The sequence below is a fragment of the Tupaia chinensis genome, unplaced genomic scaffold (assembly GCF_000334495.1).
Source record: "Tupaia chinensis unplaced genomic scaffold, TupChi_1.0 Scaffold000685_1, whole genome shotgun sequence".
Taxonomy (NCBI): Eukaryota; Metazoa; Chordata; class Mammalia; order Scandentia; family Tupaiidae; genus Tupaia; species Tupaia belangeri.
Window position 1 is genome coordinate 33,708 of NW_006160208.1, and position 27,898 is coordinate 61,605.

At 45.8% G+C, this 27,898-nt stretch overlaps 1 protein-coding gene across 3 annotated transcripts in view; it reads right to left on the bottom strand.

Moving 5' to 3' along the window:
* The window catches only part of DCTD (dCMP deaminase), a 45,744-nt gene extending 19,503 nt beyond the window's left edge, over positions 1–26,241 (bottom strand). For 2 of the 3 annotated variants that reach the window (XM_014592396.1, XM_014592395.1), the window contains exons 1-5: positions 26,131–26,241; positions 25,352–25,487; positions 3,675–3,791; positions 2,195–2,291; positions 835–909 (exon numbers count right to left, since the gene is read on the bottom strand). In XM_014592396.1, coding sequence (XP_014447882.1) covers positions 835–909; positions 2,195–2,291; positions 3,675–3,791; positions 25,352–25,487; positions 26,131–26,238 — 533 coding nt within the window. In that variant the 5' untranslated portion in view covers positions 26,239–26,241. Of the gene's footprint in view, positions 1–427; positions 910–2,194; positions 2,292–3,674; positions 3,792–25,351; positions 25,488–26,130 lie in introns of those variants that run through there. The other variant, XM_027776593.1, reaches the window with a different exon arrangement.
* Between the last annotated feature and the right edge of the window lie 1,657 nt (positions 26,242–27,898).

The window sequence follows — 27,898 nt, forward strand, 5'->3', positions numbered from 1 at the left end:
GGGCCCCCCCCCCCCCACCCCCAGCTGCCGTCAGACAGGGCGTGGTCTCGGGGGGCAACAGGCTGTCTCCTGCAGGAACAACTCATTATTCAGATAAACTAAATGGAAGTGCACCATGTGACCACAAACCAAAAAGAAGCCAGAACAACAGGGGTCCCCACCCCTAGAGGGATAATGTGCCACTACCCAGCGTGTAGCAGGAGAGAAGAACAGAGGAAATATTCCTGGTTCAGTTGTGCTCATCATCTGCCAGGACAGATGCGCCGACCTATCCAGATTTCTGGATGGGTGGGCGGGCGGTGCCCTCAACTCCACAGCAAATCCTTTAATGCTACTGTCGTTTGGGTCCTAATTTTTTTCCAAGGGCACTACACGTTATGCTTCATTTGGGCCAGATGTTCCCATCAGTGTGTCTGCTCATCCCCGCTAAGAACACAACAACAATTATTTATTTGTCCTTCCAGCACATGTAGCAGCGAGGAAAGGCTGCTGAGACACAGCGATGACAGATAGCTGACGCCCTCCTGCAGAGCCCCGGGCATCCCAGCAAACCGGGATACAAGAGGGGGAGGCACCACACCGCGCTCCAGCTCTGTGCAACAGGCCATCTACAGGGTCCCTGTTTTTAAACCCTAAATCAATAGTTTAAACAGATGTAGATTCCATGTGACAGGAGAGACAGTAAGGAGATTTGAGGCTTTATATTCTTTAGATGTCTACTTTTGCCGTACTGGCTATTAAAAAGTTATGTGTAACTTCAAGATGAAAGGCATTAGCAGCTTCTTAGAAGAGGATAATCCCAATCTTCTGGAGATTTAATGAGATGTGACTCACTGAAGCTTCGGACTCGGTCTGCTGTTAATTGAATCAAAGTCAATGACAATCTTGCTGCACTTCGGTGTGAATTTCCTAAACATAAAAAAAAACAAAATACATAAAGATATGAAGGGGCGAATAGTTAAAGCAATTTGTTTACTTTGGCTAACCCTGTATTTTCTGTGCAGGAAAAAAAATGTCCTGGGATTCACTTGATATTTTATCTCTATAGGAGCCAATTATAGTGCACCATGCCGAGAGAAACACGGCCCAGAAAGGACTAAGACAAAAACAGGCGTGGGGTAGCTCGGTCTGTATGTTCTGCAGCTCTCTGAGTTCATGAATTATCGGGAGTCAAAGGGTTTTTAACAAGTTAGCTGCACAACATGGTATCCGATTACTAGTTTTCCTTTCAGATGTGTCTTATTGTTTAGAAAATTTCTGCAGCCAACTTAGAGTTGCTCTAAAGCAAATGATAGTACATTTTCTTTGGCCTCTTGTACATAGCAAAAAACAACCGGCTTTAGTGAGGAATAATTATAAAAATCGTGTTCTCAAAATGCAAATGTAAAATAAACCCACTGTATGTGTTCACTTACCTTTTTACTCATTACTCCTACAACAATTAAGACATAAACCCTGGGGGTTAAAAATGGTCTTCTAAAAATCAGTAAATAAGAGAATGTCCATCGTTTGGACTTAAAGTCTCATAAGGCCCAACAGTTTAGTTCAAGAAACCCGCTCTGTATTGCCTAAACCCCTAGTGGATGAGCACAGGGGCCAGGCAAGTCGCCTAGTAGAACTGTCCCACTACTGCTGACCACGAAGACTGTGAAACTCCTGAAAGCTTCAGTCTCAAAAGAACTTTCTGCCATAAACCTGAGGTGGTTAAATTTACTTGCAAGTAAAATAAACCTTACAATCTTTGCTGAGCAAAGATGATCATACAAATCCAAAAGACTTCAAATCTTAATTTAAAATGTTGCTGTAAAAAGAATTCCTGGAGTTTCAACCTGGCAGGTTACTTTCATCCTACATTTTCTAAGCCAGTTGTTACATCGGCAAATTTCACAAATGTATGGTGTTCCTCTTATAAAACTTGTGAATTTTTAAACTTCTTGCTACTGAAATAATTAGTCTACGCCCTGGAAAGTTACTGATATTAAAGTGCAATCATTAAACAGACTGTCTTCAAATACTTCTGTCGCTGCTCTTAAAAATCTTCCTCTGAAATACCAGATTCTTATGCCATCGCATTTCCAAAGCCACTTCCCTGTGTGGAAGCCAGCCACCACCAGGAGAAGGTGAACGGCCAAGGTCAGATATGTCTCGCCATCGGTCCTTCATACCAACCCCTCCCCGAGTTCTCCCTACTCACCTGAATGTGACCCCCGCCATATCAAACATGAGCCTCGCAGCTGTTGTCTCATCACTATCGTGGTATTTATCAGACATGAAAATAACTTCTTTTATACCTTCAAAGGTAACAACAGACGCCCCGTTAGTGCATGCACTTACAGATACTGCAGCAGACATGCCGAGGCAGGTGGAGCCCGTGTGGTATCTATGATTAATTGCCTTTCCAAGTGTGCTCGCGGACAATGTCCAGTTACTGAAATATATCCCTGCCGCGTTCTCATACAGCAGAGGGTGGGTTACATTTAATCTGCCCTGCAGTCTTTATGGATTTCTTTTTAAACACATGCAAAGTAAAAACATGCCAAGTAGCCAGATCTTGATTCAATTATCACATTTTCTTTACTGCAGGTATTCAAAAATTCTTTATTCACCAGGCAACAACTCTTAATCCAAGAGGCTAATCTAATAGGAGAGGGGAGGGTACTGGCAGATTCAGAACTAGGTACTACTGCACTTCCGAGATTCTGCAGACCGATTGAAACCAGTACTGTGGAGAACGGATCGGCTTTATTTTCCTGATTTCACCAAGCAATGCTCACTGGAGAGCCAGGAGCCCCACGGGCCCTGCCCTGACGGCTGCGCCCCCACTGGCCTTTGCGGAGACCAGGCAATTGGCCCAAAGAGGATGCAGCATTTCCCACGTGCCTGCCGCGGCTTCTACACCTGAGGATGGCTGAGAGAAAACCTGAAGAAGCACACGACAGCGACAGTGAGGGAGCCCATGCGATTCCTTAATAGAGGCTTCTGATTCGATACCAGCAGCCCTCTTGAGCTGTGAGATCCATGGGGCTCGTGATAAACAGCCCCTTTAAACCACACATCTGGCTAAACATGATAAGTCTTTAAATCTCAAGCTGAGAGTTTTATGGAGATAAAGTATAGGTGACGCTTAGATGTGACAGTTTGAAAAAGGGGAAGTATTCAGACTACAATGGTGTAGATTTATGGCGACTGTACTATAAGAAAAACTTAAAGCAGTATCCATTTGAGTCTTGCGCTATTTATATGCAAAGATATGTTTAGATCCTCAAATATCTACCATGTATTAGACACAAATTAAAATTTCATATACAGACTCCCAGCTGACCTTGTTTCTGACGGAAGTTCATTTCTCTCCCTCCCCCTTAATCTATGCACAATATGTCGGAGAATAGTAAATTGACAGTAATTATATGCAATGCCTGTGTTGTTTTTGGCAGCTTGCAGTTTAAGAAGTTGCAAACTAAATTAAAAACATGCTAAGAATCACAGAGGATGCAATTAGTCCTAGAATACCTGGCACCGCTCAAAAACAAAAACACGGGGAATATCTTGCAAAGCTGATAGTGCAATTAATTTAGATCTAAACAATAGCGATTTGAGATCACACACCTCTGCAATGAGCTACCGAGGAGCAGGCAGCAATGCAAATGTGACAAATGGGAAGGCCCGGTTCCTACCTGCCTGGATGATGAGCTTCGCGCACTCGTTACACGGGAACAAGGCGACGTACATGCTGCAGCCTTTCACGTCGGCCGAATTTTTGTTCATGATGGCATTCAGCTCGGCATGGCACACTGTGGGTTTGAGAGAGAAAGAAACACTCAGGTTGCAGTTCGTGAAGAATTTACCGAGTGTTGAAACATTCCATTCCCCCCACTGAAATAACATATAAGACACTCAATTAAAAAAATTTTTTTAAAAAGATCAGAAACAGTAAGTGCTGAGAATACCGGACGGGGGCCACGTGGTCTGACTGGGATGGTGATGGCAGCAAAGCATTCACTGCAGATGCCCTGGCCCGTAAGCACCTGGGGCAGCCAGACAGGGCCTCGGTCAAGTACCTTCACCCACCCTAAGCAGAGCGATGGCTCACCACTCCACAAGACCCTGGGGTATCGAACTGCCCCCATAAGATGGCTCATTTGTGTGTTGATATGCACACACAGGAATAGTCACTGCGGGTCGTTAAGAGGGCAGGGAGCAATTCTAAGGAGCAATTCTAAGGATGAGAGACTCAAGTGAAGCTGAGCATTTCTACCCCGAGGGCTCTGCTTCACCACGTCGTTCCCAGCCCACATACACGCAAAAAAACAATGCCGGCAGATAACCCCTAGCTTGTATTTTATAAGAAAAACAGTCAATGATTCAATGACAACGAAAAGTCCAGTTCTTGATAAACTGATCCATTCCACCAATGACCCCAAAACCACGCTGGAGGGTCGTCGCCGGCCCGCCTGAGTTCAAGGGGAGAGCGCGTCGTTGAATCCCTCGCCCCTCTGTGAGGCTTCTGTATGGCCGTTGTGCATAGCTAGTGGGTTTTCTGGGTGTGTTCCCTAAAACTGTATTATAAACTCCTTAATGCAGCGAGTTGCAAACTTGTCTGTACACTGGAACTCCTGAGGGGCTTTTCCAAAATACTGACACCTGTGCCCCACAACTGGATAGCGTGGTCTGGGTATGCCCCAGGCTTGGGAGTTTTTAAGAGAGTTCTTTGGAGATTTTAATGTGCAAACGAGTTTGGGAGGCACTGCCTTACAGGCTCCCTTGTATCCCAGGCACGTTACACACGTGCTTAAAAAAGGTGTGTTGAATGAATAAAGGACTATCCAAATCATACAAAACTCCTAGGATATAAAACATGAGGACCTTCAAGGATCTCTCCTACCCTCTCCAACCTACCAAGCTTTATTTAACACTTTCTTGAGGAGTTTTGAGTCTTTAAATGAATACTGGCCTGGCCTAAACTCATAGCTCTTACATTTCAGTCACAACTCAGTCCACGTGGCCACCGAGAACCCAGTCTGGGTCAGACACATGAAAGGCCTGGCCTGCCTCCCCAGCCAGCCTCCTGTTTTCAGCAGCGCTGTAACGATCTGCCTGTTCCTGTCCTGCAGCAGCTCTGCGACGCTGCAGGCAGAAAACGGCCAACAAGACTCTCAGGAAACGTGACTCCTTTCAGTCTACGAATACCACGTTTTAGGGTCTGCTCCTGTGTAAGACTGAACAGTCTCTGGCACTGCAGGAAGAGCTACAGAAACAAAAGCTGTGCTTAATCAGATCACAGCCCAACAGAGAATAATCCTCCCTGGCCACAGAGTCACACTCCCTAAGATCCCTGGTCTGATAAACCCCGAAGGCAAGGAGGATGAAGAAAAGGGGGAGAAAAGGGAGAAAGGCGCAAAGGCCCTTTGCTCAGCAAGGAGCAGTGTGGCCAAGGCGGCGTACACACTGCCCTTGGAGAGGTTCCCTAGGCTCCTTCTCCCTGGTGACAGAGTGTTCCCGGAACTGGGATTAACACTGCACAGTATTAAAAACAATTAGATGTAATTGTGCCTTTTATTTCCCCCTTGAGGGTACAGCCTGGCCTTCCAGGTTCTTTGTAACCCCTCCAGAGTCTAATACGATGCCATGAACATAATGGGTGTTAAATATTTATTGAATGAATAAAGGAGGAAATGCAGATTCCAATTATTGATGGTGACGTTGGGAAATACTGAAAGTCCTCTTAAATTCAAATATCAAAACTATGCTTTCCCATCCAATAAATATTTTTGATGGTGTTGGTATTAATATTCAGAGCTACAGTCTCTGAATCTGTTATGAAGTACTATCACAGTGTCCTCTGCAACCTCGATGACTTGTCACATTGACCGGAACTATCTTCCTCTCATTCATCTGAGGCACTTTGGGGCAAAACTGATCATTATAGGTCTGGATTCGTTAGCGAAAATTACCATATGAAACAGATTCTCGTGGGCAGCCTCCTGCCATCCCTGTGTAAGGGTGGTTCAGAGAAATAATACACAGGATTACGAGCAGACTTCCTTTCTCTTAAAAAAAAAAAAAAAAGCCATGAGATGAAATACATAAAGCTTCTTGTTAAAAAAAAAAAAAGAGGCGGTCTAGTGGGTAATATGAACAAGCGAGTGTTAGGTTTATCTGAGACTCTTTAAAAGGAACAGTTCGCAACCTACAATCCCACATTTTCAAAACTACACGACAAAAAGGAAACCCAAGTGTTCAGGTGAGGGTGCAAGGACCAACCCGGACTTCTCTTGCTCATCCCTGCATGCCTTCACCTTCCAGCAGGCCAAAGGCCTACTCCCTCCCCCAGAGCCCCATTAGGCCACCAAACCCTGCCTAGTTAACCCCAGCTGCCCAGGCCCAAACTCCAACCCAGGGGAGCCCACCTCACTCCCCAGGAGCAGTCTGTGCAGGCCCTGAAGTCTGGTTTCTCCTTTCCGACATGGCACTTGCCTCCCATATGCGTGATCTCCACAGCCCCTGTGGCTCTGACCCTACCTTTCCCGGCAAAACCACTCTGTAAGTCCCCTCTAGGCTTGCTCCAGTCAGGCCTTAGGCCCCCAAGACTGTCCTCAAAGAGGAAGTGGGACAGACTAATTTGACAACTGTTAATGCAGGATGATCGGAGCTGAAATTGGGCCACCGCTTCCTTGGACTGGCCATCTATACTGATCGAGTAACTGGCCACGGCCAAATACACTGCAGCACTAGGACCCTCAGCACTAGGACCCTCACGGCTGGCCTGTGACCGGTCTGGCCCCAGCTGCCCTGACCACCACAGGGCCAAGCATCTTACACCTTTGCAGGTACCTCACCGCTGCAGGCAAAAATGGAGAAAGAAAGGTCAACAGCAGGACTCAGGCCCAGTTTTGCCACTTACAAGCAGGGTCTGGGACTGGCAGATGGCGTAACAGTCACATCGCTGGACTACCTATGGTGGATCATAGCTCAAATCCCGGACCGGGTGGCTTGAAACTCATGCTGGGCACGTGTACCTGCATGCCCAAAATCCTGAGGAGAATAGAGAACGGACTGTGTGGTGTGGCCATCCTCCCCCCGGGGGGTGGATTTTTGCTTTCTGTATGTCTTTCTGGCAAATGCACACACAACATAGCAAAAATCTCTTAAAAACAAACAAACAAACAAACAAACAAAAAAACAACCTTATTTATTTCTTTGTTGTGAGACAGAGAAGAGAGAACCCCAACGGGGCCCCAATGCTGTGATCTACCCCCAGTCCTCAGCTAGCTCTAGATCATGGGCATGCATCTGCTGGGCCTACCCAGGGAGGTCTCCAGACTTGAGCGGAGAACCTCCCCAAGTGGGACTGCCTCACAGGGTGTCAGAGCTTAGCATTTTACCACTGCACCACTGTCTGGCCATCCCTGTGTTCTTCCGGTTTGTGGGAATACGTTAGCGCTGAGAAAGTACACTTCCAAGTACTTGAATAAAAGCAATTTAAAAATACCAAGTGCATCCAATTTTTAGTTTTTTCCTAATGTTTATTCCCACTCCCCAATCCTCCAGAACAGCTGATCTATGCCAAGACAAGCTTCCACTAACAGAACATGAGCCTCCCCTCCCAGGGTCCACCGCAAGCCCTGGCCCTCAGCAGTGCTCTCTCCCACTGTCTCTGTAGCATGGCTTCTTGTTTCTCCATTTTTCTTCTCTTTCAAGCACGTCCGCTTAGTCTCCATTCTAAAAAGGCCATCTTTTTAACATCCTAAGTCTCTTTTCTCCTTTTCAAGATGAAGTCATCCTGTCTACAACTGCTACTCTAATTTATATTTTTAGTAGTTGTCCCTTGACAATGATCTGTAATGCATACATCACCTCTACTCTTCAAATGGCAGGTTATGAATCAGTTTGGTGAGTTACAAGTAGCTTTTTCTTTTTTTCCTTTCAAAAAAGAAATGTTATTTATTTCTTCTATGACACATACACACACACACACACACACACACACTCTCTCACTCTTTCACTCATGCTGTGTGTGTGTGTGTGTGTGTGTGTGTGTGAGAGAGAGAGAGAGAGAGAGAGAGAGAGAGAGGCACCCCCAACTCCTTGCCACAATCAACCCAGATCCCAGACATGTGAAAGTATGCGCCCCGCGTGTACAGGGAGGTCTGAGGATATGAACTGAGGACGCTCATATGTGGATCCAGTTGTGTTACCAATGTGGCACCATCTGACCTTTGTTTCTTTTTTAATGACACAGATAAGAAAGGAAGAGCAAAACCCAGCATGCCTTCCACATGCAAGGTTAAAAACTGTTCCTAAACACTATTTTTCATATAAGAACCATGTTCTCTGGGTAACCATGTAAGAAGTCTACTCATAGTCTATGGAAATGTGCTCACCTCTGTAACAGGCTGATAAATGTGTACAACCAATTATTAAGGGGAACAAAAATCTTGGACCAGCTGGTGGCACGGTAGTTAAGGTAGCTGGATCCCACATGGCCGACTTTGCTGCTCAAGTCCCAGATCCAGTGGCTTGAGAAAAACATGCTGGGTGCGCATGCACGCGTGTGTACCCAAAATCATGAAAGAATGAAGTAACAGCAGCATGGCCACGCCCCCAGGGGAGGTGATTTCTCACTTTCCAAGCCCCCCACCCCCTACCCCGTCTCTGATGAGCACATGCACCCTATAACGAAACTAAGAGGGGAAAAAAAAAGCTTAGGTTTGCAGCATCGGGCCATCTCTGCAGTGTAGATACCCCCACTTCAAGCTCCTAGCATGCCACAGAGGTGTAAAGAGATGCGCACGACCGGCTCTGCTCCACCAGCCAGTGCGAGTCACATGCAATGGGATGCTGGGCCGTTACCAAAACCAAGTCTCTTTTTGGTTGAGCTCTTTGGACTCGCCTGCTCTCTTGGCCCTTGGATTCTATACTCTGAAACCTCTCGGGACCACCGTCTCCTCTGAGAAGTTCCTTTACTTTCCTGTGGGGCCTTTTCTTTCTTTTGCCCTTCTAGGCACTTCCCAAGGTTTGATCTTAGCTTTTCACTTTTATTTTCCTCCTAGTCACTGACTTTGGGCATTCATCTATTCATAGATTCTCAGACACCAGATCTACCTGTAAAGCACTGAAGCCGACATTCCTAACTCCAATTTCCCACCGTGCTCTCAGAACTTTTCTTTGGGTGATCTGGGGCTTCTCTGTACTTTTCTCACTACAAGGAACATTGCACAAACATTTGACAGCAATAAACTAGAGAATAAATTTATCTTTCTCTAGTGGTAAGACTTTTATTGTATTGCCTAAGAAGAACTTCAGCAAGAGCTACAAATATACCTGACTGCAAAAAGCAACCAAAGAATGTTGGTTTTGATCAAACTTCTTATATTTATAGTGGGAATAAGGACCAAGTAAGAACTTTAAAGACCAAATATTCCAAAAATGCACAGTATCTAGAAGAATTCATAAGATAGTCTAAATTGTCAAAAAAATTTTTTTTCTATTTTCCCAAAATTACACCTCCATGGCTAAGCAATAAGCAATTTCCAAATAATACATGTTTGATAAGCACAAAGAGTGACACAAAATCCTTCAATTATTCCCCACATTGTTTAAAAGGAAAAGAATCAAATGCTGAAACTATCAGATTAATGCTTATCAAGTTCCTGATTGCCAGAGGAGAACCCGTGTTTCAGGTAATTATAAGACAATTCATATGCTTTGGTCTCCCCCCCCCCTCTTTTCTATTACTAACTGTCAGAATTCAGAACGGCATTAACCTTGGACCACTGAGAAGAGATTGTATAATTAGAAAACTGTATTTTTCAAATTCCCTCTTACTAGGGCTTGATTAATCCTCACTGTCTCATGTAGGCGGTTCTCCAGAAGTTTGACAAATTAACAGGATATACTCCATCCCTTGTTAGACTTAAGAGATTCAACATTTTATAGATTTGACTTTCATGTCATTTGATATAAGACTAATACAATATCTATTTTAGACAGTAGTAGTATTAAGGTTGCTTAAATAGGTTAAAAAAAAAATCAGCCCTGAATAATGCTACACAAATTCTAATTGCTGCACAAATATGTAGCAAGCAGTAATAGGATCCTCTACCCTTAACTGACTCTACCGGCTACTGAGAAATGACTGGATATACTAACGCTGATAAAATCTGCAGTCAGGAAAAGTGAGTTTCTATTCGAGTTAAAGAAACTCTCCAGAATGTTTAAAATTCCTCAAGTTTAGTGGTACAGAATTTTACTGGAAGAAAATGACTTTCTTGGGCCCGAGGGGTATTCTGTCACTGCTGACCTGAACAGGTGGGCAGCCCGATGTGGCAGCCTCTATCAGGGTCGAGGTTAGAGGCCACGCACGAGCACCTGTTGCCACTTAGGGCAGACACGCGCCGCCTCCTGCCAGCACTCCAGGCCGTATCGTTCCAGGCACGGACAGTTGGGTTCACTGACAAGACAAGGGTCAGGACTTGAGAGCCAAGAAGCGTCTGTTCGTGGCCTCAGGAATGAAAAGTGAGAAGCACCACCCTCTGTTCTATCTACTGGGTTCTCACCCTGCAATTCATAATTGACATGAAATGGGGTAACTAAGTTCAAGGCTGACCTGTGCTATTAAAATAAAAATAACTGGATGCTAATTTATAAGACATTCCACTTCTATTCTGATGACAAAGCTTCTATCATTACTTCTTGAAATTAGGATTTAAGTGCTTTTACTTCTGGGGTCCCACAGGTATTGAGGCACCCCACCACTGCCCTCCCTGGCCAGCGTTTGCCTGATGGAAATTTTCCCAGAGGGCTGGGGCTTCGCTCCTCTAGCAGATTCATTTAAGGAACTGCTTCGCAGGTTCTGGAACTAAAATGGAATTTCAACTACGAGTTTCTTAATTATTGAAAGATATCCTGACAGGGCCTCATATGTCACTGCCACCCTCCAAAGTACCTATCCTTCAAGTCAATAATTTAACAACAGAAGAGCCTCTAAATGTAAGCCCCTGCCCCAACCCACTACAACCCCAAGAGCCTCCCCTATACTGAAAAGGGTAAAGTGTCCAGTGCTATGGCTACTCCAAATCCGAAGTAAACATGTCTGGAGCCTGGCCGATGTCACTCTATCTTACATGGTTTCTCTATCTATAAGGCTGCAGTATGGTTAACTATCAGGGCTTTCAAATGACGTAAAATAGAAGTGGGGCTGGAGAAGGGGAAATCTTCTTGCAAGTCACGTTACATTCTCTAAGGCGATTCAACTCGACGGCCTGGCCAGCCACATCTTGCTCTTCCCAGCCTCTACTCCCACCCCTCTCCCCAGTCCCTACCTCTGTTCTTCCTCCTGGCCAGCTTAGAAGAGTATTCCAAAGTCTACTTCACTCTTATGACCTCTCAGAGCCCTGTCCTTTGGCTAGAAAAACATCCTTCTGTACTGGGAGAGAAAAGGATCAAAAACGTTTGCAGATTCCATATGTGTTCTGACAAACATCACCCGCCCGGCTGCAGGAAGGAGGCAGATCTGGTCCCCGTGGAGCTCACACCCAGCTGGGCAACAGATGCCTAAGCACCAGAGGACCAATCAAAAGGGAAAACACCACAGAAGGACCACTGAAGAAGTACTGAGAAAATTCTAGAAATGCACCATTTGCAATGGAGCCAGCAAGTGGCATGACAGTTAAGGTGCTAAACTCCCACAGGGCCAACTGTGGTTAGAGTCCCGGGCCTGGAGGCTTGAAAATCACTCCAGGGTGGTGTAGGTGCATGTCCAGAGTTCCAGGGAAGAATGGAGAAGAGACTGTGTCATGAGCACCTCCCCTTGGGGGTCAATTTCTCACTTTCCCTCAGTCTGTCTCTCTCCAGTGAGCAAATGTACCCTATGGCAAAAACCTAGAAAAAAAATTAAAAATTAAATAAACACTGATTGCAAGTAGATAGGGAAGTGAACCTGCAGGTAATGTTGTTTCTGTAGAAAAATCTCTCTCTCTCTTTCTCTAGTGAGCACATGTGACCTATAGCAAATTAAAAAGTAATAATAAAATTAAATAAATAAGTGCCTTTTTTCTTTTTTTTAGAGAGAGATTTTTGCTATAGGGCATATGTGCTTGCCAGAGAAACAGAAAGAGACAGAGAGAGAAAAAGCAAGAAATGATGCCCAGGGGAGCTGGCCATGCCCCAATCCCTTGTCCTCCATTCTCTCGGGATTTTGGACACACATGCACAGGCGCCCGTACTAGTTTAAAGCCGCTGGGCCCAGGACTTGAACCGCAGTCGACAACGTGGGAGTCCAGTGAAGTAACCATTACGCCATGTGCTGGTCAACCAAATGCCTTTTCGGAACAAAGACCTTTAAGCCTTGGAATATATCTACAAAGGTAACACTTTGCTCAAGTCCCAGCCTTTTTCTAGGCCACAAATAGGAACGGTAACACCCTGCCCTTCCCATCTTACAAAGTTACCCAAAAAGGAAATGAGAGGCACAGTGGGAAACAGCTTGGTGAGCTAGAATTGTGCAAATAAAGTTTGTTACCAGAAGTTGGAACTGGACTTGTTTTCTGACAAAAGATGACACCAATCTAGCCGGTCTCCACTGGGATGAGGGCTTGGATTCAGGTGCCAGGAACAGGGTCCCCCTCAGAAGAGATGACAGGTAACCACACTGCAGCTTCCCAGCTCCACTCTGTCAGACTGCATGTGCTTAGAACTGACACTACTGCCCCAGCCCCAGTCCCAGAGAGTGGCCTTTTATTCCAAAGATAAAGTAACAAGCCCCACCACCTTCAGGCATTGTGGGGCACACGACTCCATTTGAGAGACACCACGACAGAACATATGTGGGGGAAAAAACAAACCCAGAAACTAGTGCCAGCCCCATGCCTAGAACATATCTAGAGTCTGACCTGTTACTACCCTGTGGCCAGGCAGTAGTTCTCGCCAGAGAAAATGACAAGCTGAAGGGAATTCTGGCCAGGGCTGGAAGAGAGGGAGGAGCTACTTGCTCGCAAAGCTGTTCCGTCCTCTCGGAAGCCTCCACTTCTAGGGCACCCCACCTGCCAGTGGCCAGTCCCAGCTGAGGTGGCAGCATGAGCTTCCTGGCTCCTCTCTGGGAACCATGGAGTCATCCCCAGCTCTGCCGGTCCCCTCTGCCTTCTCCGTGCCATGTCCACTCAGCCACCTCCTCAAACGCTGCCTCCCCTACTGGCTTGATGACCTTCAGCACCATCTTAAGCCTCTGCCTCCTGAACTGTGAAATGAGAGAAATCCGTCTCTGAGAACCATTACATGCTGAAATCTGTTCCGAGCACAGGACAGAAACTCTACCTGATTCATGGTGCCCCCTACCCTCTCCCCGGGCTGCCCACCCGAGAGCAGGCAGTCCTGGGCTGCACGACCCAGCCTGCTACAAGGATGTCCAGGTCTCTGTCATGCTCTCCTCCGTCCCCCATTCCCTGCCCCCTTCCTCGCTGTCTCCTGCTAAAGCTGCTGGCAAGAGCTCATGGCACCCAGGGGGGCCACTCAGCCCCAATGGCAGTGCTTAGGGCTAAAGAGATTTCTGACTGTGGTGTTTCCATTATCGATAATAAAGCCCCCAGAACTCTAATTACACTGCTTCCCCATGTGCTAAGGGCACACAATCAGGTCAGGAGGAGGAGGATGTGGAAATAACTGCCTTCCACCCATGGGTAAGTCATGCCCGGCTCTCTCCTACTGTTCACCTGAACTGGATGCATGACGCCTAAAACGTTCCCAAAGAGCACCAAGGGAAACAGCGCTAACCATCGGCTGACAGTTTTGTAATACAGACATGAAAAAGCTCAAAAGTTTCCTTCCTGTGTTAACAGCTTTTTAAGGGGTAACCTGGGCCTGAGCACATGGTATGGAAGTATCTTGGAATGGATTCCCCCTCTACGAGGCCGGCCTAGGGCCACTTACAGATCCTGTTTCTGTGTGCAGGCAACGGGGGTTAACCAGCCTGACTCTGGACTCTCAGGTACTCTCAGGTATGATGCAAGCTCCCGGCACTGCCCTCCCTTCCTAGGGCACTTCTCGACGAGGCCTTCTCCCGGTCCACGCAATCATCCTTCCAAGCCTGCGCACACTCCAAGCCGACAGCCTTGTTCCACCCTCATCAGAGACGCTGCTGGTGTTCATGGTCTGCCTTCAACTCCACGAACTCCATGCCTGCTGACACCGGCCCTCCGCTCACATCCTCGGCCACCTGTCTGTTCCTCTCCCGATTCATCGACTTCTCTCTTTATTGGACTTTTTCCATTTTGCAGTGTTTACTGCAAAAAGGCAAAACCTAGAACAGGTTCACCCACCTTACCTCGTAAGCCTTGCTCAGAGCCTATGTTCCATTCTCGCCCCTACCTACGGTAGTGAAGGGCTGGTGCCAGCCGTTAGTGGAGGTGTAGGTTTTATGTCTGCTTCTGGTTCCGCTCTTCACAGCCACAGATCATGAAACCCAATCTAAATAAGGTGGGGCCAACAGGTGACGTGGTGGTTAAGGCATTGGATTCCCACATGGTCAACTGTGCGGCTCAAGTGTCAGACCTGGTGGCTTGAAAATCACACCAGGCACGTGTGCACGCGTGCTCGAAATCCCGAGAGGATGGAGGAGGAGGAGGAGGAGGAGGAGGAGGAGGGACTGCGGCAGTTTCTCTCTCTCTCTTCAGTGAGTGCACACGCCCTATGGTAAAGTCTTAAAAAAAGGCCCCATTTCCTTTCTGATCTCCCAAGTTGATTTCCAACCCCACTGCTCCATTCAAACTGCTCGTGGCAACGACAGTGAGGTCCATGTTGCTGACACCCGCACACAGGCTCTCGTCTTTTCAGACCTCTTGGAGACTCCGCCACTGCTGACCACCTGCTCTAAGTGCTCCGGGATGTCAGTCTCCGTCCCACCCAAACTCTAAGTGCTGGAGTTCCCAGGGATAAGGCCAGGGCCTTCTTCAGCCCACACCCACTCCCAGCCTCTCACCCACTCCATGGCACCAATGCAGCGACTGCCAAACATGCCACTGTTCATCACCGTTCCGTGCACCGCCTGACTCCTGCTACCTTTCCTTCCTGGGAGCCCTCTCAGGCGTCTCAAACTACAGGAGTCCAAACCTCCCACATTCTCACTGAATCTCTTCTCCTTCAGCCTCCACGACCTCAGAATGCATGCCTGCCTGCCGCAGCCAGAACTGTTGGAGGAGTCGATCTGTGTCCCTCTCCAGCCTCTTGAGGCTACTCTAACGTACCCTAGATCTAGCTGCCCCTCTCCTGCTCAAATGCCCCAACCACAAAAGTCCTCTCACCTGACCTACTGCAACTGCCCGCTTTCATGCTGGCCCCAGAACGATCCCTTTCACACACACAACCTGTCTGGGCCCATTTTGGTTCCTCTAAGAAATACCATAAGCTGTTTTAAACAACAGACATTTACTTCTCACAGTTCTGAAGGCTAGGAGGTCTAAGGCAAGGTGCCGCAGATTCGGTACCTGATCAAGGCCTGCTTCCTGGTGACTTGTTCCTACCCCCCCCCCACATGGTGGGAGGGACAAACAAGCTCCCGAGGGGCCGTCACAAGGCACTGATTCCATTCAAGACGGCTCTGGTCAGCCCGACTCCTAACGCCACTGCCTTGGGGATAGAATTTCAACATAAATTTGGGTAACATGAACACTTAGACAATAGCACAACCAAGTGCACTTTTAAATACAAATTTAACCTATGAGGCCTTCAACCTCATCTCATTACTCCACCCTTCACCCCCAGGCTAGAGGCTTGAGCAGAGTTCTTTCCTTCACGAGCCACACTGATCCAAGGGCTTCCCAGCCTGGGAGCCTCCACCCAAGCCACCTCTCTGCTTGGAGAGCTCTTCCCATCTCCCGAACACCAACTCACCCAACTCAGCATCTCCACCGGACAGGGCCCATCTCGTCCTTCAGATCTCAGTTTAAATGTCACTGCCTTGGGACCAGCAGTTGGCGAAATGGCTATGTCGCTGGACTCCCATGTAGTCGACTGCGGTTCGAGTCCCGGACCTGGTGCCTTAAACTCATGCTGGGCGCATGTGCGTGTGTGCCCAAGATCCCGAGAGAACAGAGGAGAAGGGATTGTGGCGTGGCCATCCCCCCTGGGCGGTGATTTCTCGCTTTCTGTCTCTCTGTCTCTCTCTGTCTGGCAAGCGCACGCGCCCTATAGCAAAAACCTCTCCAAAAAAAAAAAAGAAATGTCACTGCCTCAGCAGGGAATACCTGCTAATACCTGTTTATTTCATTACTGTCTACCTCTTCCACAAACTGCAAACTCTTTGAAAGCTGAGACAAGGCGACGGGTATTTTACACTGTGAAGCACCAGCACAAGAGGCACAAAGTAGATGCCCTATGAACGAACGACTATACCTGAAAACTCCACTGCGTTACAAAATAGTTACAAGTTTTAGAAAGGAAACAAGATGATTCCAGAGAACACTCTCATCACCAGCAGGCAATTCAAACTGGTAAAAGAATACATGACTCATTAGCATTTATTCTAATTTTTTTAAGAATTATTTTTTTATTTCACTTTATTATTATTATTATTTCAATTTGACCAGAGAGAGACAGAGAGAGAGGGAAAGTAAGAAAGCAAAGCCACCAGATCCGGGACTCGAACAGTGGTCAGCCATGTGGGAGTCCAGCGCCTCTAACCACCATACCACCTTCTGGCCTCTATTTATACCAATTTCTAAGAAGTGGTAACTCACAGTAGGAAAAACGACAGAAAGGAATTCAGCTTCCCTTTATTCACCTAAACTCAAAATTAATGGCATTTTGAACAAAGTCTTTTAATTGCAGAATTAAAAAATTCATGCTCAGTTATCATATTCAATATTTTAAATTTACTATGGCATCTATCATTTGAAAGCAGAGAAAAAATTTACACCTCCCCTAACTGGCTGGCACCAGACAGCAGAGAAAAGTGTGCATTCCCTCAGGTTCTAACTCCCTGGCTTCCATAATACTCCACATTTACCACGGGTATTTCCTAATGCCAGGCAAGTATCTATATTTCAATAAACAGTCAGGTTAACTGATTCACAGAAAGATTTCTAAAGTCCTTTTTTTCTTCTTGGTTTCGGCCTAACCTCTTGCTCCAAACACTTCTAAGTGTGCCTTCTATATTCATATATTCTCTTTTACTCGGACACAGAATCTTTCTCTTTATTGCTGTTATCTGACCTTTTACCAAACACTCCCTCTCATTTGTGCACACTGCTTCTATCCGATTTATATTCATCTTAGTACTGCAGTAGGCTTTCATCGTTGGAAGGAAAGGAAGGAGTGAAGCCCGTTTCTATCCATTTAGCCATACGTGCGTACACACGTTCTGTGTCACTGCCACGAACAGCTTTCTTCAACTCTGCAGCTCTGAGAATGGTTTCATAACTCCATAAACAGAAAAACAGACCCTAATCAAAGTTACACTGTCTAATTTTTTCTGAGAACTAGAGAACTGGAGCATTACTCAGTCATGATTTCACAGATGCTGAGAAATAAACGTGAAGTGATGTATCCGACAACCTCACAGTGACTGGCATAAATACACCAAGCCTGACTCCAGGGCTGGACGGCCCATCCAGCGCTCTTTCACGTCAATGTGGTCCTTGCGAGCATTTAGTGGTGGGGACTGACTTTGCTAACATGCATACTAGAGACGTGCATATCCCCAGCCAAATACAAAAGTCCTGAAAAATATAAGTATTTGTAAAAAAAAATCTCCAAGAACCAGGTTTTACTGCAAACTTCCGGGAGCTAACAATATATACATATCCTATTTTAGTATGCTAGCATTCACAAAGCTTATGAAAAGGGGATTCCTCCTGGAAAAAAACAAAACAAAACAAAACTCAAAATAGAATTAAAACCTTAGAAGTTTAGAACAATTTCAGAGAAGATCAGTCAAAATCAGCACAACAGACAGAACGGATCACCAGAATAAAGACTACGAGATTCATCATTTTCAGACGTTCACGGTAACACACTGAATGGTAACCCGGCATCTGTAAGTAACGATCTGTCAAACTTAAGGAATTAAGAAGTTATATTTATCATCAGGAATATCCATTTACATTCAGACCACTAATGTGCTCCAATACTTAACACAACTGTTTTCTAAAATAGGTTAACGATGTCCCTGAGATTTTATTGAGGCTTTTAATTTTTCAACAAACCTTTTATTTTGAGAGAGGGTACAAAGAAACTTCTGCTCACTTCTCATCAACGGGGGACTACTACCTTGAGTGTTTATTTCCCATTTCTGACGTGAACTGACTTGAAAATCACTTTTCATAAAAAAGGCAACGTTATCTACATTTTCCCGGGCAATTCTGATCCCTACTGAGGAGCATTTTAATTTTTCCTACATCTGTTTTTTCAGAACAGGGGAGGTTATTCTGTCACTATACACCCTTGATAGATGCTAGGAAATACAATCGCCAGCACTTTACAAATAATTAAGTCTGTGCCATGCAAATACACACATAAGAGTCAAGTATATTAGTGCGGTCATTATTTTTACTTTTCTGAAGTCTGTTTATAAACACTTATACCTTAAAATATAACTATGTCTTAAAGTGAAACACTTTTTTTAAAGAATTATTTTATTTAACTTTATTTATCTATTTATTTTAATTTGAACAGAGAAGGACAGAGCGAGATTGAGAGAGAGTGGGAAAGTAAGAAACCAAGTTGCCAGGTCCAGGACTCAAACCACTGCTGGCCATGTGGAAGTCCAGTACCCCTAACCACCAGGCCACCCACCAGTCCCAAAGTGAAATACTCTTAAATCAAGCTGGTTAATTTTAGGGGGCAGGGAGAAGGCTCACACACACCAGTGTATTCCTCTGTTTATCTAAAACCTAACACTTCAAACCCCAGCTTCTCACCTGATTCATAAAAATAACCTTCTTAATTTCTTTCATACACAATTGCTCATAAGTTTTCCATTGATTGTATTACTCATTTGGTATGAAAGTCCCTAATTAGTCCTGCTGTCAGGCCACAACCATTAGATCACCAGGCAGGGGAGGGATGGCAGCAAGCTATATGGAAATTAAATTCTGCAGGAATAGAAAAAACAAGTCATCAAATCCACAGATCTGCCTAACAAAACCAGAGGGCATTCAATTTCAACTGGCTGAAAGAACAAATTTGATCTTAATTACTAAGAAGCTCTTACAAGTTGTGAGGAAGTCACAGCTTAAGAAGGATCAGCCTCCTAACTTCGTGATAAATTAGTTTCTCAAGACTAACCTTTCGGATGCCAAAGAAATATATCACATGGATGGCAGTCAGGAAAATGTCAGTGTTCGGGGGTAAGGTAAATGGCTAAGTAATCACTAAAATGACATCTGTGCATGCTTAACAATATGCTAAGTCTGAAAAATAAAGATTAAACTTAAATATAGAATGTAAAGAAGCACTGCCACATACTGGCAAAAGTGTTTTAAGTTGTCATGCTCAGCTCTTGCCTCACGGAATTCCAGGCTTTCCAGCACTGTCCCTCACAGCATGGAATCCTTTCTGGATATGAAGTTGACAATAATACGACAGGAACTGACTCTGGGGAGAGCCCCACATCTCCACTTCTGCCCATGTACTCAGCAAAACTACCACCCACTCTTGGAGACCAAGACGACGGTCCCTTCCGTGATGAAGTGGATGGAGCCTGCAGTGCAGTCCTGGCTCCTGGGCCAACTGCACGGGGGGCAGCGTCAGGCAAAGAGGCTTTCACACACCTTCCCAACTGGAAAAGGCAAGGCAGCGAATGCAGGGCGGCCTAATGGATGTGGGGGGCATGATTAAAAATCCCCTGAAGTTGGCCAGGCCTGGTGGCACAGGCAGTAGTACAGATTCTGCAGAAGCCACATAGCCACCCAAGATCTGTCTGGCCAGAGAGCTAGAGGACAAAGATCACAGTGTGAGGAGACCCTACCAGGGGTGCCAGTCTCTGTCTTATGAAAGAAAGAAAAAAACAAAACAAAACTTAAAAACAAAACAACGTGTAGTTTAATAATGAGAAGTGAGTTCTACTGCAATGCTCTAGTCTGTAAACTGTATCATCAAAAGTGGTTACAAAAACCCAAGGCAAGAGTGATATCTGAATTACCAAGAGTATTTTACCTCCATTTTATGAAATTGGTATTTTGATTAGATGTGCTTCACTGTAATTAATTTTACAAAGAGAAAGGAACTAAAAATGTCAACGGAATACTTCATCACAGGTTTAGCAACCTACCCCCTCATAAAAATAAAAATCGTCCCAAGTTATTTTATGTAGTAAATTAGATAAATCTACTGCCTCTTGGTTTTTTTAATTGTCATTCATCTGAAAAGGTTCTCAGTATAATAATACTGCCTTCTTCCTGCCACTTAATGTTACTGACATACCTTCAGGATTTTTCAGGAAAAGGATGAAATAAAAAGTAGTTTCTTCAGCAGGGGAAATTTTCATTTTCCATATTAATGCTATATTATAATCAAATTGTTTCATGAAATTTTGATCCTAAGACTGGAAGAGTAAAAACACCCTTTAAAAATGCCTCTCTAGAGACACAGCCCCCCAAAAAGCTGTCTTCCTATTATGTCACAAGTATTCTGCATTTCCCTATTCCCCACAAAGTGTCAATCAAGATGAATAACTTCCAAATTTACAGAAATATGGAACCAGCAGTTAGCGTAATGGCTATGTCGCTGGACTCCCACGTAGTCGACTGCAGTTCAAGTCCCGGACCCAGTGGCTTAAAACTCACACCGGGCGCATGTGCGTGCATGCCCAAGATCCCAAGAGGAGAATGGAGGAGAAGGGATTGCGGCATGAACATCCCCCCGGGGGGTGATTTCTCGCTTTCTGTCTCTATGTTTCTGTCTGTCGGGCGAGCGCACGCGCCCTATAGCAAATTTACAGAAATAATAATGTAGGATTAAGTCATATATTATTGATAAACTCAAATTTACACCGTTTTCAAGCTCCCTATTTTAATCCAGGCCACCATAATGAAGAACCATGGACTGGGTGTTTTCCAAACAACAGACACTGATTTCTCAGTTCTGAAGGCTGGCTGCCCAAAAGCAGGGTACTGGCATAGCCGGGGTTCTGGTGAGGGCCCTCTTCAGGGTTGCGGGCTGCCAAATGCTCCTTCCAACCTCACAGGCAGAAAGAGAGCAAGCCAGTACTCTGAGGTTCTCATCAAGGGCACTAATTCCATATGCTAGGACTCCTACCTCAGGGACTGATTACTTCCCATGGGCCCCACTGCTACAGACCATCACCCAGGGATTAGAGGTTCACACCTGAATTTCAGGGGGCGGACACAAACACTCAGCCCAAGCAGTCCCTTCCGAAGGAATGCTGAAGTCATGGAAAGTGGCTTTCTGTCTTATGGTACGCAGAGGCCACTGCTCCCTGAGTGTTTGATCTCTGAGGAGCCACTTCATCTAAGCCTTAGTCTGCTCAATTGCAAAATGAGATGATCAGCATTTCGGTGCCCCAAGGGAGAGACAGAGTAGGTTAGCAGACAGAGGGCTGATGTGGAACTATGGGTCATCAAAAAGTCATGTCACATTTTTACACCAAAAAAAAAAAAAAAAAACCAGAAAAATACATCGTGACTTGTTTGATGCAGACATCGCCCTGCACGCATGACTCTTCAGAAGTTACTAAGAAGAGTGAGGCTTAGATCCCGCGGGCACAGAATCCCGAGGTCCTACTGAGGTACTGCAAGGGGTTCAAGCAGGGTCTCCGGGGGATGATTACCGTGTCTAGTACATTAACCATGAACTTTTTCCAAATACACAAAAAGGACATTTGATTAATAAAGTTCAGATTAAGGTAAAGCATTACTGACATGAAGTCGTTGTCATCATGGATTTTCTTACTCAAAGGATACTCAGAGTCAAGCATAATGCAGGGCTCCTGGAAGTATTTATAGATGTTTAAACGAGGGTATATTCACAGCTAAGATTCCTGGGTCTAGAACTCTAGGTAATCTCTAAAGCTCCTTTATAGGGATTAATGTACAACCTATAAATCCATCCTTCCCGATACAGCAGCTCGGTCACCAGAAATGCAGGTAAGGAAAGAAAGGGGGAAGCCTTCCCAACTCCAGGCATCATCACCTCTTTTTTTTAATTAACTTTTAAATCTAAAAAAAGAAGCAAAAAAAGAAAAAAAAAAGAATTTGTATTTTAGTCAATTATCACCATTTTATTACATGCAAGCAATCCTAACACTTAATTCTCCGTGGTCTGAAATGCCTTGAAAAGATGAGAATCAGTGTACAGTTTATACAGCCATAGTTATTTAGATGTAAAGCCCACTTTTATATGTATTATGATGGCAGTAATACTAAATGCCTTTTAAAAACCATTTAATACCTTCTACAACGTTTATGGCACATCAAATTACAAGCTTACTCTCATGAAAGAAAATTGTCTACACTCTAACACAGCTACACACAACATGAATAATTGATAAGTAAGGGCGAAGAGCTCTGAACACCTAGAGGTACCGTACAAGTGATAAAAAACAATGCAGACAACCAGTGCCCAGAAACTCAGCCACTATTCAATAAAAAACAATCATTGAATTTGGACAAATGTCCAAGTGGCTGTTTGGTTTATTTTTTCCTTTTCAAAAAAATTCCTTTTGGAAAGGAGCTCTGAAAGGTACTCTCTTCTACTTGGACAAAGGCAGTGTGTCCAGTAACACACAAAACTAGCCACAGGGGAGGCGGACAGGGGTATGAATGTACTACAATTCTCTGGGGCTCATGGTGACTAAAGAAGACAGAGGTCCCACTGAGACAACTGCTCAGAGACCACTGAGGACCCCTCTATGCTGGTCCAACCACTAGTATCCTTTGCAACTGGACTCGATACGACAGACTGATACCTCCTACGGATTTCTCCACATCAGAACTCAGCAGCAAAACCAGTATTTCCATGTGCTGGCTTGGTGGAATACTGACTGTAGTGCTCATCCATTTCAGTGTAGGTCTTTAACTTATCTGTCTCTTTCGTTTTACCACTTTCATATGGGACATTGAATGTATTGTGAAAATGTATCTTTATGTGGACCTAAAAACAATGAACCATTTCCCTTCTTTCTTAACATCAAGAGCTTCCAGAGTCAAAGCCAGGATGACAAGTTTCTAAAGCATGTTAGCACATTTTGCAAGTCACTCACTACCATCAGCCTTAAAGCTAGGACCCAGAAGGCAATTTTAGAGTCTCCCAACCCTGATCTTGCTTTTCCTATTCCAACAAAGGGTGAGAGTAATCTATTTTTTTAAAAGATTACTTCATTTAACTTTATTTATTTATTTATTCATTCATTCAAAGGGATGAGTGGTGGGGCAAGTGTGAGAAAGCAAACCGTCAGGTCTGGGACTCGAACCACAGTCGGCCTTATAGGAGTCCAGCGCCCTTAACCACCACGCCGCCTGTCGGCCCCAAAAGTAATCTGACTGTTAATTCCGTGAATCACTATATTCTGTACACCCAAAAACCCCAAGTGCTCTGTAGTTCTCCCTATCCTCACTCCGCAATTCCTTCTCTAGTTCCAGGCACTTTTTTTCTTTTTCTTTCCAACATGGAAGAGGAATACTTAAGCAGTTTAAAAAGGAAATTTCTGCAGCTTATTTAACATGATTAAGGTCCAGGAACATTAGTAAAAATATATAAATTAGACTAAGTGCAGACTTTGAATTCTTCCTGAGAAAAACCCAGAGGAAAACCTAGTAGGGAAGAGTCAACAAAGAAGAAAGGTTTCCCATCGTGCCTTGAACTTGCTTTCCTGAAGGCACGAGCTTTCCCATTTGGATGGCCTTAATCTGCTTGACTTCCAACAGAGCGGGTCTGCTCATTTTCAGACATAAAGACAGGCCTAACATTATGAAAATCATAACCAGTATATGAAACCCAATCTGCCTCTTTTACGGCATCAGTTGTATATTCTCCAGGAAATAAAGACAAGGGGAGCTCCCACTTGCCCCTCCCAGACAGTTTCTTAAGGGATTCTCCTGAGGTTCAAACAGGCAACAATTTTTTTCTTTTTTTTGGAGAGGTTTTTGCTATAGGGCATGTGCGCTTGCCAGAAAAACACAGACAGAGAGACAGAAAGTGAGAAACCACCCCCAGGAAGGGAATGGCCATGCCGCAATCCCTTCTCCTCCATTCTCTCAGGATCTTGGGCATGCACGCACACGCACCCGGTGTGAGTTTAAGCCACTAGGTCTGGGACTCAAACCGCAGTCACCTACATGGGAGTCCAGCGACACAGCCATTAAGCCAATTGCCGGTCCCAAACAGGCAACAAATTCTGAGATACCTTCCCCTATTTCAAGGTGAAAACCCAAAGGTTTTCACCGCAGTCACCTACATGGGAGTCCAGCGACACAGCCATTAAGCCAATTGCCGGTCCCAAACAGGCAACAAATTCTGAGATACCTTCCCCTATTTCAAGGTGAAAACCCAAAGGTTTTCAATTTCACAATTCTGGTTTTGGGACCGATTAGAGAGCCCTGTGGAATTGCACAGAACAGGAGCACATGACTGCCCACCTCCTGAGGTCTGGCTAATAATCTGGAGGCCTGCTGCCCAAACATGAACTGGGTGTCCTCATCACACGGAGGGGCTGAATGAAGCCTGCTTCTCCTCAGGGCAGAGCTCCAGCCTCACTTGGTCAGCTGACTCTGCTCCCGAGTAGTAGAGCCACAGGAACACCTTGCCTACCTCTGCCAGGGGCCACGGCCCTCTGCAGGGAAGCCCAACTGTGAGGCTCTGTGCTGTATGGGCCAGCAGGCCACCAGTAAAACACACCAGGACCATCCCAGGCAGCAGAGCCTGTACCTCAGGACCAGGCTGTGTGTCCACTCCCAGGCTTCTCTAGGTTCTCTTTGGAACTTAAGAGACAGAGACAGGAAATAAAGGGTTCAACAGGATTTTTCTTTCTAGTCAGTGACGGAAAAGGGAGCTGATGACTTCTGACCAACTTTCTTTTTTCTTTTTGGAGAGGTTTTTGCCATAAGGCGCGTGCACTCGCCAGACAGACAGAGAGAGAGAGAAAGACAGAAAGTGAGAAATCACCCCCCAGGGGGTTGGCCACGCCACAATCCTTTCTCCTCCATTCTCCTCTCGGGATCTTGGGCATGCACGCACACGCGCCCGGCGTGAGTTTTAAGCCACCGGGTCCAGGACGCGAACCGCAGTCAACTACATGGGAGTCCAGCGACATAGCCATTACGCTAACTGCTCTGACCAACTTCCTTAATCTAGCCCTCACCAGGCAATGTTCCTAAGTAGGGTGAAGTAAAAGGTGGGGACCTACCGTAAGGGTATTTGGTGTCCAGCCTGTTCTCTGCTGTCCTCCTCCAAGGCAACAGGTCATCGCTGCACCCATTTGGCATTCCATTGTACCCGATCCCGACAATCTTGTTCTCTGCATTCACAATGCAGGCTCCAACCTACGGGGAAACATGTCCAAAGGCTTGGTGACTGCCAAGTGCTGGTCTGCCCCTGGGTAGGCAGTGAACGAACCGCAGAGGACTGCAGAGCTCATAGCTGGCATGTGGCTGCCACAGGTGCCAAGAGCTCCGTCTCCTGTCTATATTCTAAGGCAGCTTCCACAAGCCAAGGAAAGTGCACCCCAGCTCCAGAGGGGGCACAGAGACAGTTAACCACAGTATATGACAATTACTCCCTCACAAGAAGAGGTGAGCATGCAGAAATGCAGCACAGAAGGAGGCAGATGTACTTTCTTTTTTGAAGAGGTTTTTGCTATACGGTGCATGACTCACCAGAAAGAGAGAGACAGAGAGATAGAAAGCGAGAAATCAGCCCCTAGGGGGGATGGCCACGCAAACCCCTCTCTTCCACTCTCCTCTCAGGATCCTGGGCAGGCATGCACACGTGCCCTGCGTGAGTTTAAGCCACTGGGTCCGGGACTCGAACCACAGTCGGCTACATGGGAGTTCAGCAACATAGCCATTACGCTAACTGCTGGTCCCGTGTACTCTGCTTTTTAACCAGGGGCCCAAGGAGCCTCCTGGCTCATTCACAGGCATCTCTTCGTGAGTATCCAAGCATTCTCCTACAAAACTATATTACCTGGGAATTTGGATCTTTGCTTCTCTGGGCTGACAAGAAGGCCACTGCCATGAAATACTCAGGCCATTCCAAATAATCATCTCGTTTTTTGCAAGAAACTTCACTCATGTTGGGTCTAGAAGGAAAGCACACGACAGAAGTTGAGAAAAGCATTTGGGTACATCTACTTTCTGACTCAACCCAACAATATTGAAACCACAGATCTCAAGCCGGCAGGTGGCATGGTGATTAAGGGTGCTGGACTCCCACATGGACCACTGAGGTTTTCTCCGTCTCCCTCTCTCACTCTATCCCTCTCTGGTCAAATTAACAAAGTTAAATAAAATAATTCTTAAAAATAAATAAATAAAAAACACGATAAATTTCTAAACTTCAGGGTCAGTAACCTCAGCTACATTTTTCAATGAGAAATCACAAAGAAGGGCCCTAGACAGTCTCTGGTCTGAAAAACATGTGTTAAAAAATTTATGGGACCAGCAGATAGCATAATGGCTATGTCGCTGGACTCCCATGTAGTCGACCGCGGTTCGCGTCCCGGACCCGGTGGCTTAAAATTCACACCCAGCACGTGTGCGTACGTGCTTGCCCAAGATCCCGAAAGGAAAACGGAGGAGAAGGGATTGCAGTGTGGCCATCCCCCATGGGGGGTGATTTCTCACTTTCTGTCTCTCTCTCTCTCTCTGTCTGGCAAGTGCATGTGCCCTATAGCAAAAACCTCTCCAAAAAGAAAAAAAGAAAAAGGAAAAAAAAATTTTACTATTTAAGAAATATGGACTTATACCTACAGCTCCAAATTCCCAAGTATTTCACTTATGTACTGCTTTCTCATAGAACAGTTTAAGTTACCACTCATGCCCTTCCTAGGAATTATTCTGCCCTTCACCTTCTCCCTTACAAAATGGAGTCCGCTCAGAAGGGAGTGGGAAAGAAAAGAAACATTTATTGATCGTTAGTAGATTCCACACACTGTTCAAGTTCCTACAAGCTTCACTTCTAGCTAAGTACCATCCAGTCACAGAGACTCTGAGAACTTAGCAACCTGCCTGCATCAGAGTTACTATCCACGCCAGTCGGATTCCAACAAAACACATCTGAAGCCGTCCGAACTCCGATAATAATCAGATGTGTCCTCTCCTTTTCCCTTGATGTCCACGAAGGGACAGAAGTGACCAACAACTCTGAGAACTGAATCAAACGAGGAGGAACAATGACAAGTGTCCGGTGCTTTTACCAAGGCAAGGTTTTCTACCTGCAGCTTTGCTCCCGGCAGGCACAAGGGTGTCTTTACAACAGGGAGACCCCAAGAAGCTCTAGCCTAGAACTTCATGCACGGGGGTCTCTTCAAAGGCATGAGCGAGGTCGGGAAGGCGGGCAGCACAAGAGCCGATGGATATCATTGAGAAACCTCGAGAAAGCCCAGGCACTCGCTCTAAAGGAGGCTGAGAACTTCCCCAAACTTCTGCTTCAGGCTCCAGACCTCCAGCTTACGGGTCTGGGCAGCGTGGCCCACGGTGCCCAAGCCCAGGACGCGGTGCCCATCGGTCCCGGGAACCAGGATTTTGCCCTGATCCTGCAGTCCAAATTCTGAGAAGCCGATAAAGCTTCTTAGCAGGAAGGGGCGCACGGTGACCGGGCTGTTCCCCCTGGTTTAAGGGTTACCTACTAAACGGCGGGAAAAACGGGGGTGGGGCTGGCAGTACTCCCTGGCGCCTTCCCTACGCGCGGTCTACGCGGGACCGAGGCTCGGGCATAACCAGCCCGGGAGGTC